The sequence below is a fragment of the Anser cygnoides genome, chromosome 8 (assembly GCF_040182565.1).
Source record: "Anser cygnoides isolate HZ-2024a breed goose chromosome 8, Taihu_goose_T2T_genome, whole genome shotgun sequence".
Lineage (NCBI taxonomy): Eukaryota > Metazoa > Chordata > Aves > Anseriformes > Anatidae > Anser > Anser cygnoides.
This window is the reverse complement of record NC_089880.1, coordinates 32,159,629-32,173,109: the sequence shown is the minus strand read 5'-3', so window position 1 is coordinate 32,173,109 and position 13,481 is coordinate 32,159,629. Positions and strand designations below refer to the sequence as shown.

Below are 13,481 nucleotides of genomic sequence, written 5' to 3'. Positions count from 1 at the left end.
CTCTCTCTCTCTCTCTCTCTCTCTCTCTCGTGTCTTCAAGCTGTCACAGCACCATTAGTCACCCCGCAGCGCTGAGCGCATCCAAGCGCCTTTTGTGTTCCCATGGCTTCGTGCTACGTGGTGCGCAGCTCGTGCTGCCCTCCCGGCCGCTGTGGGGGGCTGCCGACCCTCAAACTTCACAAAATTAGTTTTTTTTTTTCTTTTTTCTTTTTTTCCTGCTTCTAAACCCAAAAGCCTTCGAGGAGAAAGCCTGCAGGGACCGGGGGTGGTCCCACCAGCACCCCTCGCGCCCTTCCTCCTGGGCTGGGAGCCCTGGGGGAACAGGGTCGGGGCGGCGGTGCCGGTGCGGGTGCACCCCAGTGCCACCAGCGTGGGCGCACCCCGGTACCGGTGCGGGTGCCCCCCGGTTGCCGTTGCGCCCCTCCCGGCCGCCCCGCCGGCGAAGGGTTAATCTGGGTGACGGTGTTAACCTCATTCGAGGCTGCAACCACAGGAAATACCGCAGCTCGCCCGCCCTGCTGCGCCAGTAAAGGTTATGGAAACTGGTTTCCCCTCCGGGCAAGGCAGCCCTTTGTTCGGCTCCAGCAGCCCCTGCCCGCGGCCGGGATTTGACCGATCCGCCTGTTTTTTCTTGTGAACGTGGGGCTCGGGGGAGCCGGAGCCGGGCGGCAGCAGCCAGCTGGCAGCGCGAGGGCGCAGCCTGGGGTGCCAAGAGAAACACCCGCTCCGTAGCTGGGTACGGCCTCACGTACCCGTGTCAGGCAGGCCCGCAAGGGTTGCAGCGGCAAGCCTTGTTCCAGCGTGCTCCTGATGTGCTCAGGGCGGCACGCATCAGGGTATTAATTAATCTAACGACATGGGGGGGGCTCTCGTCTCGCAGGCGGCTTTTGCTGAGGCTCGGGGGCACCGGGGCTGAGCAGGAGCCGCCGGCCGCGGTCACCCCAGGGCTGGGAAGGGCCGGGGCTCGGCAGCAGGACAGCAGGGCAGGGAACCCCCTGCCCCCCCCTGAAACAAGAGCAGGGGCCCCACTGTGGGCGCGCATCGCGTGCGGCTGGGGCAGCAGCGTGGGCACGCACGTCTGGGGCTGGTGTGGCACGTCTGGGGCTGGTGTGGCACATCTGGGGCTGGTGTGACATCTGGAGCTGGTGTGGCACATCTGGGGCTGGTGTGACACATCTGGGGCTGGTGTGACATCTGGAGCTGGTGTGGCACATCTGGGGCTGGTGCAGCTGTGCCCCAGCTCCCCCAGCAACCCCCGAGCAGCCACATCTGGGGGGGAGGGGCCGCGGGGCAGCGTCCCCCTGCAACCCCCGAGCAGCCCCCCTTCGGCAGGATGAGACCAGAGCAGGGTCTCCTTTCTTGCTCTTCGCCTAAGCCCCCGGTGCTTTGGCCTCTTTTCATGGCAGCTTACACCGGCCACGTTCCCCAGCACGGCACAGCACGGCACGATGTGGCACGGCACGGCACGGCACACAGCACCCTGGATTTCCCCCCACCCCCCCCCTTCCATCAGCGCCCGCCTTTCGGGGCCACCCGCCAGCCCCACACTGAGTGGGGAAGGGAAACGTGGGGGGGGGGGGGCCCGCAGACGCCTCCTCGCTGCCGTCACCTTCCCGGCCGCCCACGCGCAGGCGATTGCATCTGGCAGAGACTTCCTCGCCCGCCGTGCGCCCCGCGGGTGACATCCGCCGGGACCCGCGGCACGTGTGTCCCCCCGGCACCCCCCCCCCCCGCGTCCCTGCCCGCCTGGCACCCGGAGCCCCGGGCACAATTAGGGTTAGAAGGGATCGATCGCCTGCTCGTCCCCCTTGGTGGGCTCAGCGCTGGCCGGGCATTGCTAAAATCGCATCGGCGAGCCAGCGGCCGGGTTGGGCAGGAAGGAAAGGCAGGGCTGGGGCAGGCCGGGAGCGCAGCGCCGCTGCCGTGCCCGGGGTTGGCGGGGACGCGGCGGCACGTGGCCCTGGCGGCACGTGGCGTGGCACCGGGCAGAAGGGTGCTGCGGGCAGGAAAAGCTCCGTGGCTGTGGCTTTCCGTGCCGGCCGGGTACGGGAGGCTGCGGCCAGCAGCGGGAGGCGGCGGGGCGAGGGGAGATGAGCAGAGAGCAGGGCCGAGGCGCGGCGGTGCCTGGGCCGGGGGCTGGGTTTGGTCCCGTCTTCGCACGAAGCACTGAGCGAGGCGGTTTTTCTAAAGTAACCTACTTTTTTTTTTTTTTTCCCCTTTCTAGGCTGCCTTACCGCGTTTTGTCGTTTGCGTGGCACCCGTGGACCCCCTGCCGTCCCTGAGCAACGTCCCACGTGCAACACTGTCCTGGTTCCAGTTAGGACAGAGTTGATTTCCCTCCTAGTAGCTGGTAGGGTGCTATGTTTTGGATTAGGATGAGAAGAGCGCTGATAACATGCTGATGTTTTAATTGTTGCAGAGCAGTGCTTACACCAGGCCAAGGACTTTTCGGCTTCTCGCTCTGTCCTGCCAGCGAGCAGGCTGGGGGTGCAGCAGGAGCTGGGAGGGGACAGACCCAGGACAGCTGACCCAAACTGGCCAAAGGGGTATTCCATACCATCTGGCGTCATGCTGAACAATATATAGGGGTGGCTGGCCGGGGTGGGGGGCCGGCTGCTCGGGGATAGGCTGGGCATCGGTCAGCGGGTGGTGAGCAATTGCATTGTGCATCACTTGTTTTCTTACACATTATTATTGTTAATACTATTATCATTATCGCTATTATTATTATTATTGTTATTATTATATTCCTGTCTTAATAAACTGTCTTTATCTCAACTCACCGGCTTCACTTTCCCGTTTCTCTCCCCCATCCCAGAGAGGGAGGGGGGAGGGTGAGCGAACGGCTGTGTGGTGTTTAGCTGCCGGCCGGGTTAAACCACAACAAACACCCCCATGCAACGTCCCCACACAGTGTCCCTGTGCAACGTCCCCGTGCAATGATGTCCCCGTGCGATGTCCCCGTGCAATGATGTCCCCATGCGATGTCTCCGTGCCGTATCCCCATGCAACATCCCCGTGCAATGATGTCCCCGTGCGATGTCCCTGTGCAACAGTGTGACATCCCCGTGCAACGTCCCTGTGCAACGACCTCCGTGCAATGTCCCCGTGCAATGATGTCCCCGTGCCATGTCCCCGTGCAATGATGTCCCCGTGCAACATCCCTGCGCAATGATGTCCCCGTGCAATGTCCCCGTGCAATGTCCCCGCGCAGCTCCCCCTCGCACCCCCTTTCCCGCCCTTTCCCTGCGGCCCCGCCCCCTCAAGCCCCGCCCACCCCCAGGCCCCGCCCACATGCCCCGCCCCCGCCCCAGGCCCCGCCCCCGCCCCCAGGCCCCGCCCACCCCCAGGCCCCGCCCCGCCCACCCCCAGGCCCCGCCCACCCCAGGCCCCGCCCCCCCAGCCCCAGGCCCCGCCCCCCGCCCCAGGCCCCGCCCCCGCCCCAGGCCCCGCCCGCCCCCCAGGCCCCGCCCCCCGCCCAGGCCCCGCCCCCGCAGCCATGTCGCGGCGGGCCGCGCGCAGCCGCCCGGCGGCCGGGGCCGAGGGGGGAGCCCCCGCGGGAGCCCCCGCGCGCGGCGATGCGGAGCGGGGCCGGGCCATGGCGGCGCCGGGGCTCTCGCTGTGCCTCCGCCTGCTGGCGGCGGCCTTCTACGGCCTCAGCTCCTTCCTCATCGTCGTCGTCAACAAGAGCGTCCTCACCGCCTACGGGTACGGCTCCCCTCCCCCCCCCCTCCCCGGGGCTCCGCGCGCTCCCCGTTTCCTTCCCCTCCCGGTGCCCCCCCCCCTCCCGCAGCCCGGTGCTGGGGGGGGGTCTCCCCGTGCCCTGTGCCCCCCCCCGGCCCCGAGGCAGGGGTGCGGGGTGAGGGGGGGGCCCCCTGCCCACGCCTGCTCTCTGCCCGCAGGTTCCCGTCCTCGCTGTGCGTGGGGCTGGGACAGGTGAGTGGGGGCGCCCCCGGTAATCCCCGCGATGCTCCCCGTAACGCCCCCCCTTAACCCCCCCTGGTCCCCCCTAAGCCCCCCTAAATCGTCCGGTCCCCCCTAAACCCCCCTGGTCCCCCTTAGCCCACCCAATCTCCCCGCAATCCCCCCTTGACCCCCCCCAATCCGCCTTAACCCTGCCGGTACCCCCATAACCCCCCCAATCCCTCCTTAACCCCCTTTAAGCTCCTCAGTACCCCCCATAATCCCCCCATTTTCCCCTTGACCCCCCCAATCCCCCTAACCCCCCTAATAATCCCATAGCCTCCCCAATCCCTCCTTAATCCCCCATAGCCCCCCAATCTCTCTTTAACCCCCCCATAAGCCCCCCAATCCCTCCTTAACCCCCTTTAACCCCCCCGTACCCCCAAAATACCCCCCTAGCCCTCCTAATTTCTCCTTAACCCCCCCTCCTTAGCCCCCCCAATCCCTCCTTAGCCCCCTTTAACCCCCCCAGCACCCCCCCAATCCCTCCTTAGCCCCCCCAATCCCTCCTTAGCCCCCTTTAACCCCCCCAGCACCCCCCCCAATCCCTCCTTAGCCCCCCCAATCCCTCCTTAGCCCCCCCAATCCCCCTCCCCCCCATAACCCCCCAGTCCCCACCCGGGGCCCGGCGCCCACCCGTCCCCTCTCCCGCAGATGGTGGCGACGGTGGCGGTGCTGTGGGCCGGCAAGGCGCTGCGGGTGCTCAGCTTCCCCGACCTGGACAGGCACATACCCCGCCGGGTAAGCTGCGGCCACCCCCGGCTCCCCCCCAGCCCCTTTTTGGGGGCTCCTCACCCCCTGCTCCATGCGCCTTCCCCAGCGGGTTTGGGGGAGCCCGTGCGTGGGGAACTTCCCCGGGTACGTCTGTCCGTGTGCTGTGTGCCCGGGTGCAGCTCCCCAGCCCCTTACTCGCACCGTTAACCCCCCCCCCCCCTTCTATTTTTAATTTTTTAGACATTTCCTCTACCTCTCCTGTACTTCGGGAACCAGATCACGGGACTGTTCAGCACCAAGAAGCTGAAGTAGGGCTGCTTTGCCTCCTCCTAGGCCGTCTCCTCGCTCGCACGGGGCTGCTGGGGGGCAGCTGCCGTGTGTCCCCCCCACCGGGGCTGGGGGCTTCGCAGGGGGTGGGCACGGCGGGCGGGAGCAGCAGGGGAGCGTCGGGGCCCCTCTCACTGCCAACCCTTCCCCCTGCAGCCTGCCGATGTTCACCGTCCTGCGGCGGTTCTCCATCCTGTTCACCATGTTCGCCGAGGGGTTCCTGCTCAAGTGAGTCTTGGCGGCTGCTCTCCTCCGGGGCGGCAGGAGGGTGCCGCAAGGCCGCACGCACCGCGTCAGCACGGCTTCGGGGCTGCGTGGCCACGGCTCCTGGCCCCGGGCTGCCTTTCGGGAGCGTGGGTGGGAGGAGGAAACGGGCACGGAGCGGCGGCGCGTTGCTGGCTCCAGCCCCAACCTGTGGGGCACGGGGGTGGGATGAGGTGTGGGGGACCCCAGGGCGGTGCAGGGCTGGCCCCTCGTCCCGCACCGTGCCCTCGGCTGCCGTGGGCAGGGCTGCAGCGCCCCCCGGGTGCGCGCACCTTGCCCAGCTTTTTTCAGACAGTAATAATAAAACCCTGCCAAACTGCACACTTTTTGGTCTCGCTTGCTGCTTGCGCACCTCCTTGTTAGCGTGGAGTTTTGTGGGTTTGGTTCCCCCGCCCGGTGCTGCCTCTCTCTGGGCTGCTTTCACGAGGATTTTCCCTGCCCGCGGCTGACCAGGGTGTCCCCGTCCCTCTCCTTCCAGGAAGAAGTTCTCGTGGGGCGTCCAGATGACGGTGTTCGCCATGATCATCGGCGCGTTTGTGGCTGCGAGGTGAGCCCCTCGTCCGCTGCTCTCGCACCTGGCCTGCCTGTGGCTCTGCTTGGTGTCTGACAGCCCCGGCGCAGCGCTGTCCAGCCAGCGGCGCTCAGCGGGACGGCACGCGTGGAGGCCTTTCCCCGGTGAAATCTTGGCAGCGTGTTCTGAGCTACGTGTACTGCTCAGAAAACAGCCGAGGCGCCCCACAAAGGCGCCTGCTTCCTCTCGTGGAAGCTGCGAGAGCGCAGCTCGAGCCCCTGCGCGGGGATGAGGTGAGGGCAGTGTCTGACCGTCCCGTTACGGCCTGGCACGGGGAGTACGCGGCGACCTTTCCTCTTCCCCTTCAGGCAGACGTGCTGTACGGTAGGAAGGAATGTTCTCCAGCCTCAGATCCCGCTCCTTCCCCGCACGATTAACTCTTTCTGGCAGCTGCCGGCAAAACGGAAGGTGGAAGAAATCCCACAGGCGGCACGCTCCGTGAAACTTCAACCCCGTAACTTTTGTTTTCGCCTTTCGCAGTGCTGACCTGGCGTTTGATCTGGAAGGGTATATTTTTATCCTCGTTAACGATGCCTTAACAGCTGCAAACGGTGCCTACGTCAAACAGAAGCTGGATTCCAAGGTAGGCTGACCTCTGTCCCTGCTGCCTGGGGCCGGCCTGTGGGGGTGGCACCAGGGAGGCTGACACGGGGCATGTGTCACCCCTGGGGGACACCTCTGCCATGTCTGGGGTCTCCAGCTGGTGCCACCACGTCCTTCTCCCCAAATCTCCTCCCTCTGGCTCACACCTTGCCTAAGGAGCAAGCTTTGGGGGGAAATCCCATGCTTTGCTGGGGGTGTGGGTTCTGTTTCTGTGCCTTGATGCTCCAGAGACCTTGAGAAGGTCCAGCATCGTCCCCTGCAGGCAGCGAAGCCCCGCTGGGGGCTTGGTTGACATTTTTGCACCCAGATTATTTGGCCTGGTTCGCGCTGGTGGCTGGAGGCGCAGCCGGCATGCGGGAGGCATCAGGCTGTGTGATGCTGTTGGCTCTCCTGGTCCCAAGCCGTCTTGTCAGCCCTGCGAAACCTTCCTGTGCTGCTCCTCTGTTGGGAGAGAGACCCAGGGGCTTGTCAGCAGCACGCTGGCTGCTGGAGAGCCCCACAGGCAGAGCTTGAGCTCCTGTCCTACAGAGCTTGAGCTCCTGTCCTAAAGCACCGTAGGGCTGGTGTCTCGCTGGCGTACAGCCCTCGTGCCTCCAGGAATCCCACGTGCACTTAGCTCGTCAGCAGCAATATGGATAAGGATTTGTGGTCCTGTGCGGAGCCAGCTTAAGGACTCAGACTTTTCCAATTTCTAGGAGCTGGGAAAATACGGTCTGCTCTACTACAACGCACTGTTCATGATCCTTCCCACCCTGACCATTGCCTACTTCACCGGAGACGCGCAGAAGGTAGGATTCTTGCCCCCGAAAGCAAAACCTGTGGCGGCACGATACCTTGCGGGCAAAAACTTGCTGGGAAGAACATCTCAGCGTTGGTTGTAAGGCCCTTTTCTGCAGCTTGGCCTCTGTGCGTACGGTGGCAAGTGCTCCAAACGTGGAGCTGCGAAGTAGCTCGTTACCCTGGCTTGTAGGTAGATGCCACGTGGCGTCTGGTGGGTGAGTTTAGGGCAGAGAGCGGTTTGAGGCCAGCTTTTGGGGTAGAGAGGGGGAACTGGCTAAGTAGAAAGAAACTGCAAGTCTTACGTTTGGCTTAAAATCCACAGAGTTGCCTCATCTGAGCGTTTTTGTCAAGTTGCAGGAATGGGGAAGTACAGGGGCAATAAGTGAAACCAAATATTATCTAAAATAAAGGAGTATTTTTAGTGTAAATGGGTTTCCTCAAACTCCGTTGTCCTTCCCCCTTCCTGTAGCAGCTCTGTTGAACCGCTCCGAGGCACTCCTGCCTCCTTTGCCGTCTCATCCCTGGGGGTTTTGTTTTTTCCTGTGCTTCTGTGTACCCGAACTGCGCACTGCGTTATTGTCACGCCAGTTCACAGCCGGTTACCCTTGGGGAGGGCCGGTGGCTTTTTTCTCCTGCTGGGAGCCCGGTGCCGTGGTGATGAACCCGGCGAGAGCTGCTGAGACCAGGAGCAGCGATGAGCGAGGGGCTTCGTGCGGGCCGGCTGAGCTGGGGAGCCTTTGGGGATAGAGTGCTCCCTGATAACCTGGAGCTGGCAGCCGAGGAGAAAACGTTGCTGTGTGCTGCACTGAGCAGCCTCTGTTCAGCCTCAGCAGAAATCTCCTCTCGCTGTGTTTTTTTTTTTATTTTCCCTTCCCCCTGAATAAACTGGCCGAGCTCCTGGCGGTCGGGGCGGACAAAGCCGTGCTCTGTCGGGGCTCCCGCTATGAACGGCGCTGCTGTGAGCGCCGGCAGCTGCCCGGGGTGGGCGCAGGAGCTGCTCCCCTGCCTCCTGCACGGCCGCCGCGCGTGGCAGAGCCGCGGGACCTGGCCGGCACCAGCAGCGTCTCGCCCCGCCGGGCCTGGCAGGGCACCGGGGGTAATTAAGAAATCCGTCAGCAGACGAGGAGATCAAAACCGAGGCCGTGCAGGGCTGCAGGCGGGGCAGAGCCCCTTGCCCCGCTGGCAGTGCTCTGCCCGAGGCAGCCAGGGCTGCCGTCGGCCTCCTCTGCCCCCCGGGGATGTGTTTCTGGGTCGTGCTCAGCTTCGTGGCGCTCAGCTTCGTGTTCCCCAGCTCCCGCTCGGGCAAGGAGCGAGAGGTTTCCCAGCCAGCCCCCCTGAGCTGCCACCTCTCCCAGCACCTACATGAGATCTCCGCGTGAGCTCGTGGCCAAAGGTCCGGGAGCGCAGCTGTAAACGGCGGCGGCGCAGCTCGGTCGGGATCTCTGGGGCAAGGGCTGGGGTGCCCCACGCTGCTCTCGTGGCAAAGTGATCCCAGCCTCCTGGGAAGCTGCTGCCCGGGGCTGGGGGGGTTTGGGGCAGCACCTGCTGGGGAGGGAGGTGCCTCCTGCTCCTCTGAGCTCCCGTGACACCATGGACCCCTTTTTCCAGGAGGGCTGCGGTGGGTGCTGGGCCAGGTTGTGCGTTGACCCCCCTGGACTGGGGGGGATGCTGGTGGCAGGATATTCATCCGGGGGCGGCTCTTTGCTGCTGAGAGGTGAAAGCTGGGGGCTGGGGCTTGTCTTGCTGTGAATTACCGTGCCTCCTCCTCCTCCGTTTCTTCGCAGGCAATGGAGTACAAGGGCTGGGCAGATGTGTTCTTCGTCGTGCAGTTCACGCTGTCGTGTGTGATGGGGTAAGGCTGCGTCCGGTGGTGCTCCCGAGGTGTGTGTGTGGGGCTGGAGGGGGGCACCGTGACCGCACCGGGGTCCGTCCTGGTCGCGTGGCGGGGGCTGCCAGCACCGGGGCTCCCGGCCTGGGAGGCACAGCAGTGGCGAATTTTGGTCGCCTGAGTAATTCTGGGTTAAAAAATAACTTTAGTCCTGATAGACACGATGCTGTTGAAAGCTACGGTGGACGGAAATGACTCAGTGCAGGTTTCACCAGGAAAACGCCGTTCTAGAGCAGGGGGCGCGGGCCGAGAAGCTGAATTGCCGTGCTCTGAGCGTGTCCCGGAGCCTGACCCGCGGTCTGTTCCTCCCGCAGGTTTATTTTGATGTACTCCACGGTTCTTTGCACTCAGTACAATTCTGCTCTTACAACTACAATAGTTGGCTGCATTAAGGTAAGCAGCTTTCCGTGCCGGGCGAGCGCTGCAGTGGTTCCCGCTCGCGCCGCGCTGCCGGCGTGTGGGCTGGCTGCGCGCGGTGACGTGCCCGGCGGCGCTGCTCTTCCCATGCTGCGTGGCCGCGTGCCCGGGCTGCCTGCCCTGGGAGCTCGCGGCTGTTCCTGGAGCAGGGGCGAGCTTATTCCGGTAACGAGCAGCCTCCCTGCATCCCGTTTCGGGACGCTGGTGCTTCCCAGAAGCCTGGGAGAGGGGCGCTGGGGAGGAAGCGGGGCTGAGGCGTCAGCGCGGTGCTCAGCACCCAGCCTTCCCGGCTGCTGCGCTGGCCGCTCGGGCACACGGAGGTGCGGGACTGGTGCCACGGGACTGGCAGAGGTGGGATAGCACCTCTGGGAGCAGCAGGGGGACGTGCTGGGGTCGTGCCTCGAGGCCGTCGCTGTGCGCAGCAGGAGATCCGGGCGTGTTTGCACAGCGGTTGCTGCCAGCAGCTGCGCACGGACAGCTCTGGTGTAGCTTGTCCTGGGCTAATGAAGTGCAAAACGCCCAGAAGGAGCCAAATCTTCTGGGTCACCTCGTCCCAGGGCGGAACAAGCTGGCTGTAAAAATCAATGGGTGCTCCTGGGGGGTTTTCCTGGTTTTTCTGCCACGTATCAGCTGCCCGTCCGGCAGGGCTGGTGTCGGAGCAGGGGGGGGGATCTGCAGCCCTGCGGCTGCCGCGGGCACCAGGGGCCGGGAATGGCATTGCTCTGCCCCCCTGTGCGCTGTGCCACGTTGCTCTGCACCGCTGCCCGAGGACTCAAAGCCTCCATTCATCCAGCAGCACTAAACGCGACCCCTTTTAATCCCGGATTACCAGCGCTCGCATATTTCACACTGTCCGCGTCCAGGCTTTCCTGTTTCCACGTTGCTTTAAAAACCAGAGCGTACGCTTGGCTCGGGTTGTGCAGACACTCACTCTTGTTCTTGCAATCTTTTTCCTTTGCAGAATATTTTAATAACCTATATTGGGATGTTTTTTGGAGGAGACTATATTTTTACATGGACAAACTTCATTGGTCTAAATATCAGGTAAGAGCGGTAGGGGTTGCAAATGTTCACGTTTTGCAAGTGAAAGCTGCCGTGAAGCTGAGACGGTTTGACCAGTGAGACGCTTCCCTCACAAAACTGTGGGATTTTGACTTTTTGCATAGCTGTGGTTTTCAGCTGATCCAGGCAGGAAGAACAGCCACGTTTGTCCGTGAGCTGGGACGGAGCGAGTCCCGGCCCCGCGGTGAGCCGGGCTGGGAATGGCACCGCCGGGGGGACGCGTTCACCGGGGCACGTCCGCGCAGCTTTGACGTGTTTGACGTGGGTTTAGCTGCTGCTTTTTTAGGAAAGTGGAAAAAATAATAATAAAAAAAAAAAAGAGAGGAAGACTAGGTACGCTTACGCTGAAACCCTGTGGAGGAAAATAGCTTCCTGCTTGGAGCTTACAGGGAGTGGAAAGGCTCCTTTTTGTCTGGTGAAACAGCGCTGTTGACCCGGACGGGTCGTGCTTTGCTTTCGGACGTAACGCGCTGGCAGAGCGCGCTGGTGGGGCTTTTCCCCTGCCTCTCACTGCCTGGCAACACAGGAGCTCGTTTCCATTCGTGGCATGGCGCAGAGCAGCCGGCGCGTGTAATTAAGGTAGCAGAAGAAATATTTGCTTTATTTCGCCTGCTATTTTAGTGCAGCTTTTGGAAAAGTCTTTTGTGCGCTGGAACGTATTTGGCTGCTGCAAAACGTCTCCCTGTGGCTCCCGTTCTGCGGCGGGGTTACCCCCGTGATGGAGCAAGCCCAGGAGTAGAGCAGGCGCTCAGAATAGCAGGCGTTTGGGTATGAGTTAAGCAAAACACGTGGGCTTTGGAGGAAAACAGATTTTTTTTCTTGCAAGTTGATGCTTGCTTTGGCTCCTTAATGGTCAGAACCACGGCTGGACCATTCCTCAGGCACCAGCGTTCGTGGCTGCCCAGGGTCTGGCAGACCTCGGCGATGTGGTGCCTTGCTTCACGCCTTTATCTCTTTTTTTTGCAGTATTGCTGGAAGCCTGGTGTATTCCTACATCACCTTCACAGAGGAGCAACTGAGCAAGCAGTCTGAAGCTGGCATCAAGATGGATATTAAAGGAAAAAGCTCTGTGTGACCAGGGGGATGCTTTTTCTGAAAGCAGAATGTTTCTGTTGAGCTGATCACTGGCAGAGTACAGTAAGGAATTAGGGGTGTCCGCTGCAGAGGAACGTTGATGCTCTTTAATTTGCACAATCCAGATTGCTGCCTTCAAAAATCATGGGGAAGATAAATGACTGCACGTGTAAGAATTCGTCTGATTAAGGCTGATTGATTGTGAGGAAATCCTGGGGTTTTAATCATGCTGAGACTTGGCAGGAGAGGCTCGCGCAAGCGGTGCAAGGGTTTGGACTGCGGAGGACTCATCAGCACCTGGGAAAGGTACACGAGCTGGAAACGGGGGGTCGGCCGGCCTTGGCAAGGGCTGGTGGCCCTCGGCTCCGTGCCGAGCTGGGCTGGGCCAGGCCGGGCCGTCACCTGCAGCGCCTGGGCCTTGTCTGGCACCAGCCGTGGCGTGGTGACAGGACCGGGTTTTTAATACATCCAGCAGCGTTGACGGGTTTTTAAAGGTTGTCTTATACAGCACCTCTTTCTAGGCCTGTCCTCAGATTGTCTTTTGGTTTTAAAAACAATTCTTTTTAATTTTGGAAAAAAAAAAAAACTTTAGTAAAACCTTGTATTAGTGAGTTTTTTGTACGCTTTCCTTTGGTAACTAGGAGACCAAGCTCCGTAGGCAATACATTTTTGTTTCTGGAAGGTAACTGCTAAAAATGTCACTGGTGCTCAGCAAAGCTGCCTGGAGTGGCGTCCTGACCACCGGGGCTCGTCCACGTGAGTGAGACTGGCAGAGGCGGGGGGGGGCTGCTGCCCTGTGCCCCCCTCCTTGCGCTGGGGGCTGCGGGCCGGGGCCTGTGCCCCCCTGCCCCGGCTTGGTCCGGCAGCAAGCAGCGGGCCAGATGCTCCCCGATCCTTTTTTATAGCTTCCTGGGTTTTGTTAAACCCTTGGCTTTGCAGCCTGCCGCTGAGCTGCTGTTTCGGTGGGCCGGCAGGGGCGTAGGGCAGTGCAGGTACTCGTGGCACTTCCTTGAGCACACTCTCGTAAGTCTTGATTTTATTTTATTTTTTTTTTTCCCCCAAGTTCACTTATAACTTTGCTCTGCTGAGGCATTTGCAGTCAGGCTGTTGATTCTGTTGAGAGCATTTCTTGGTTTAATTTTGAATCTACTGGTTAGATTTATTGTCCAAAGGGTTAAAATATTTTTAAAGCTTATTTTGTTTGTAAATGTGCACACTTCAGTGCTGGGTCTGGATGGTATTGTATACACTGGGAAAGCAAAGAGTTCCTACAACAGTATTTTCTATGCTATTAATCTACTAAATTGTTTTCTATACAGAATCTATTTACAAAATTCACCATTTTAGTGATTAAAAGGGTGACCTTTTTATTTGAATGTATGGCAGGCTTTATATGTAAGTCAGTAATGATAGCGAAAAAAGGATTTTATGTGCCTACGTATTTTTGTACCGGCTTCCAATAAACCAACGACCTTCCTCCTACCTCGTCCTTGTCTGTGATTAAATGTGGCTGCGCGGGCCGGCCGCTCGCTCCCTCCAGTGGCAAGCAGGGGAGGCTGGAGCCGAATCAGGTTGGTGCCCGGGGCTGCACAGAGCAACACCCAACGGCAGGCTGTGGCCCCGAAGTGAAATTCATCGGAGGGAAGGGGCCCAGGGCACGTGTGGGAGTCACAGGATGACGTTTTTGCCTACAAGGATGGGTTTCTGCAAGTTGTGCTGATGTAGCCAGTTACTGGCACGCTCCTACAGCACGCACGGGTCTGTGAGGCGCCCAGAAGCAGAACCACTCCGCCCCGTTCTGATCAAACCACTCAGGAA

General features: G+C 61.3%; 1 protein-coding gene across 1 annotated transcript; it reads left to right on the top strand.

Annotated features, from left to right (window-relative positions):
• The first annotated feature begins 3,475 nt into the window (after positions 1–3,475).
• SLC35D1 (solute carrier family 35 member D1) lies at positions 3,476–13,145 on the top strand. Its single transcript, XM_067001954.1, has 12 exons — positions 3,476–3,708; positions 3,903–3,936; positions 4,618–4,704; positions 4,918–4,985; positions 5,161–5,232; positions 5,747–5,815; positions 6,320–6,422; positions 7,138–7,230; positions 9,007–9,074; positions 9,425–9,503; positions 10,489–10,571; positions 11,556–13,145. Exons 1-12 carry the CDS (start codon positions 3,500–3,502, stop codon positions 11,662–11,664), a joined length of 1,074 nt encoding a protein of 357 aa, XP_066858055.1. The 5' UTR covers positions 3,476–3,499; the 3' UTR covers positions 11,665–13,145.
• The last annotated feature ends 336 nt before the right edge of the window (positions 13,146–13,481 follow it).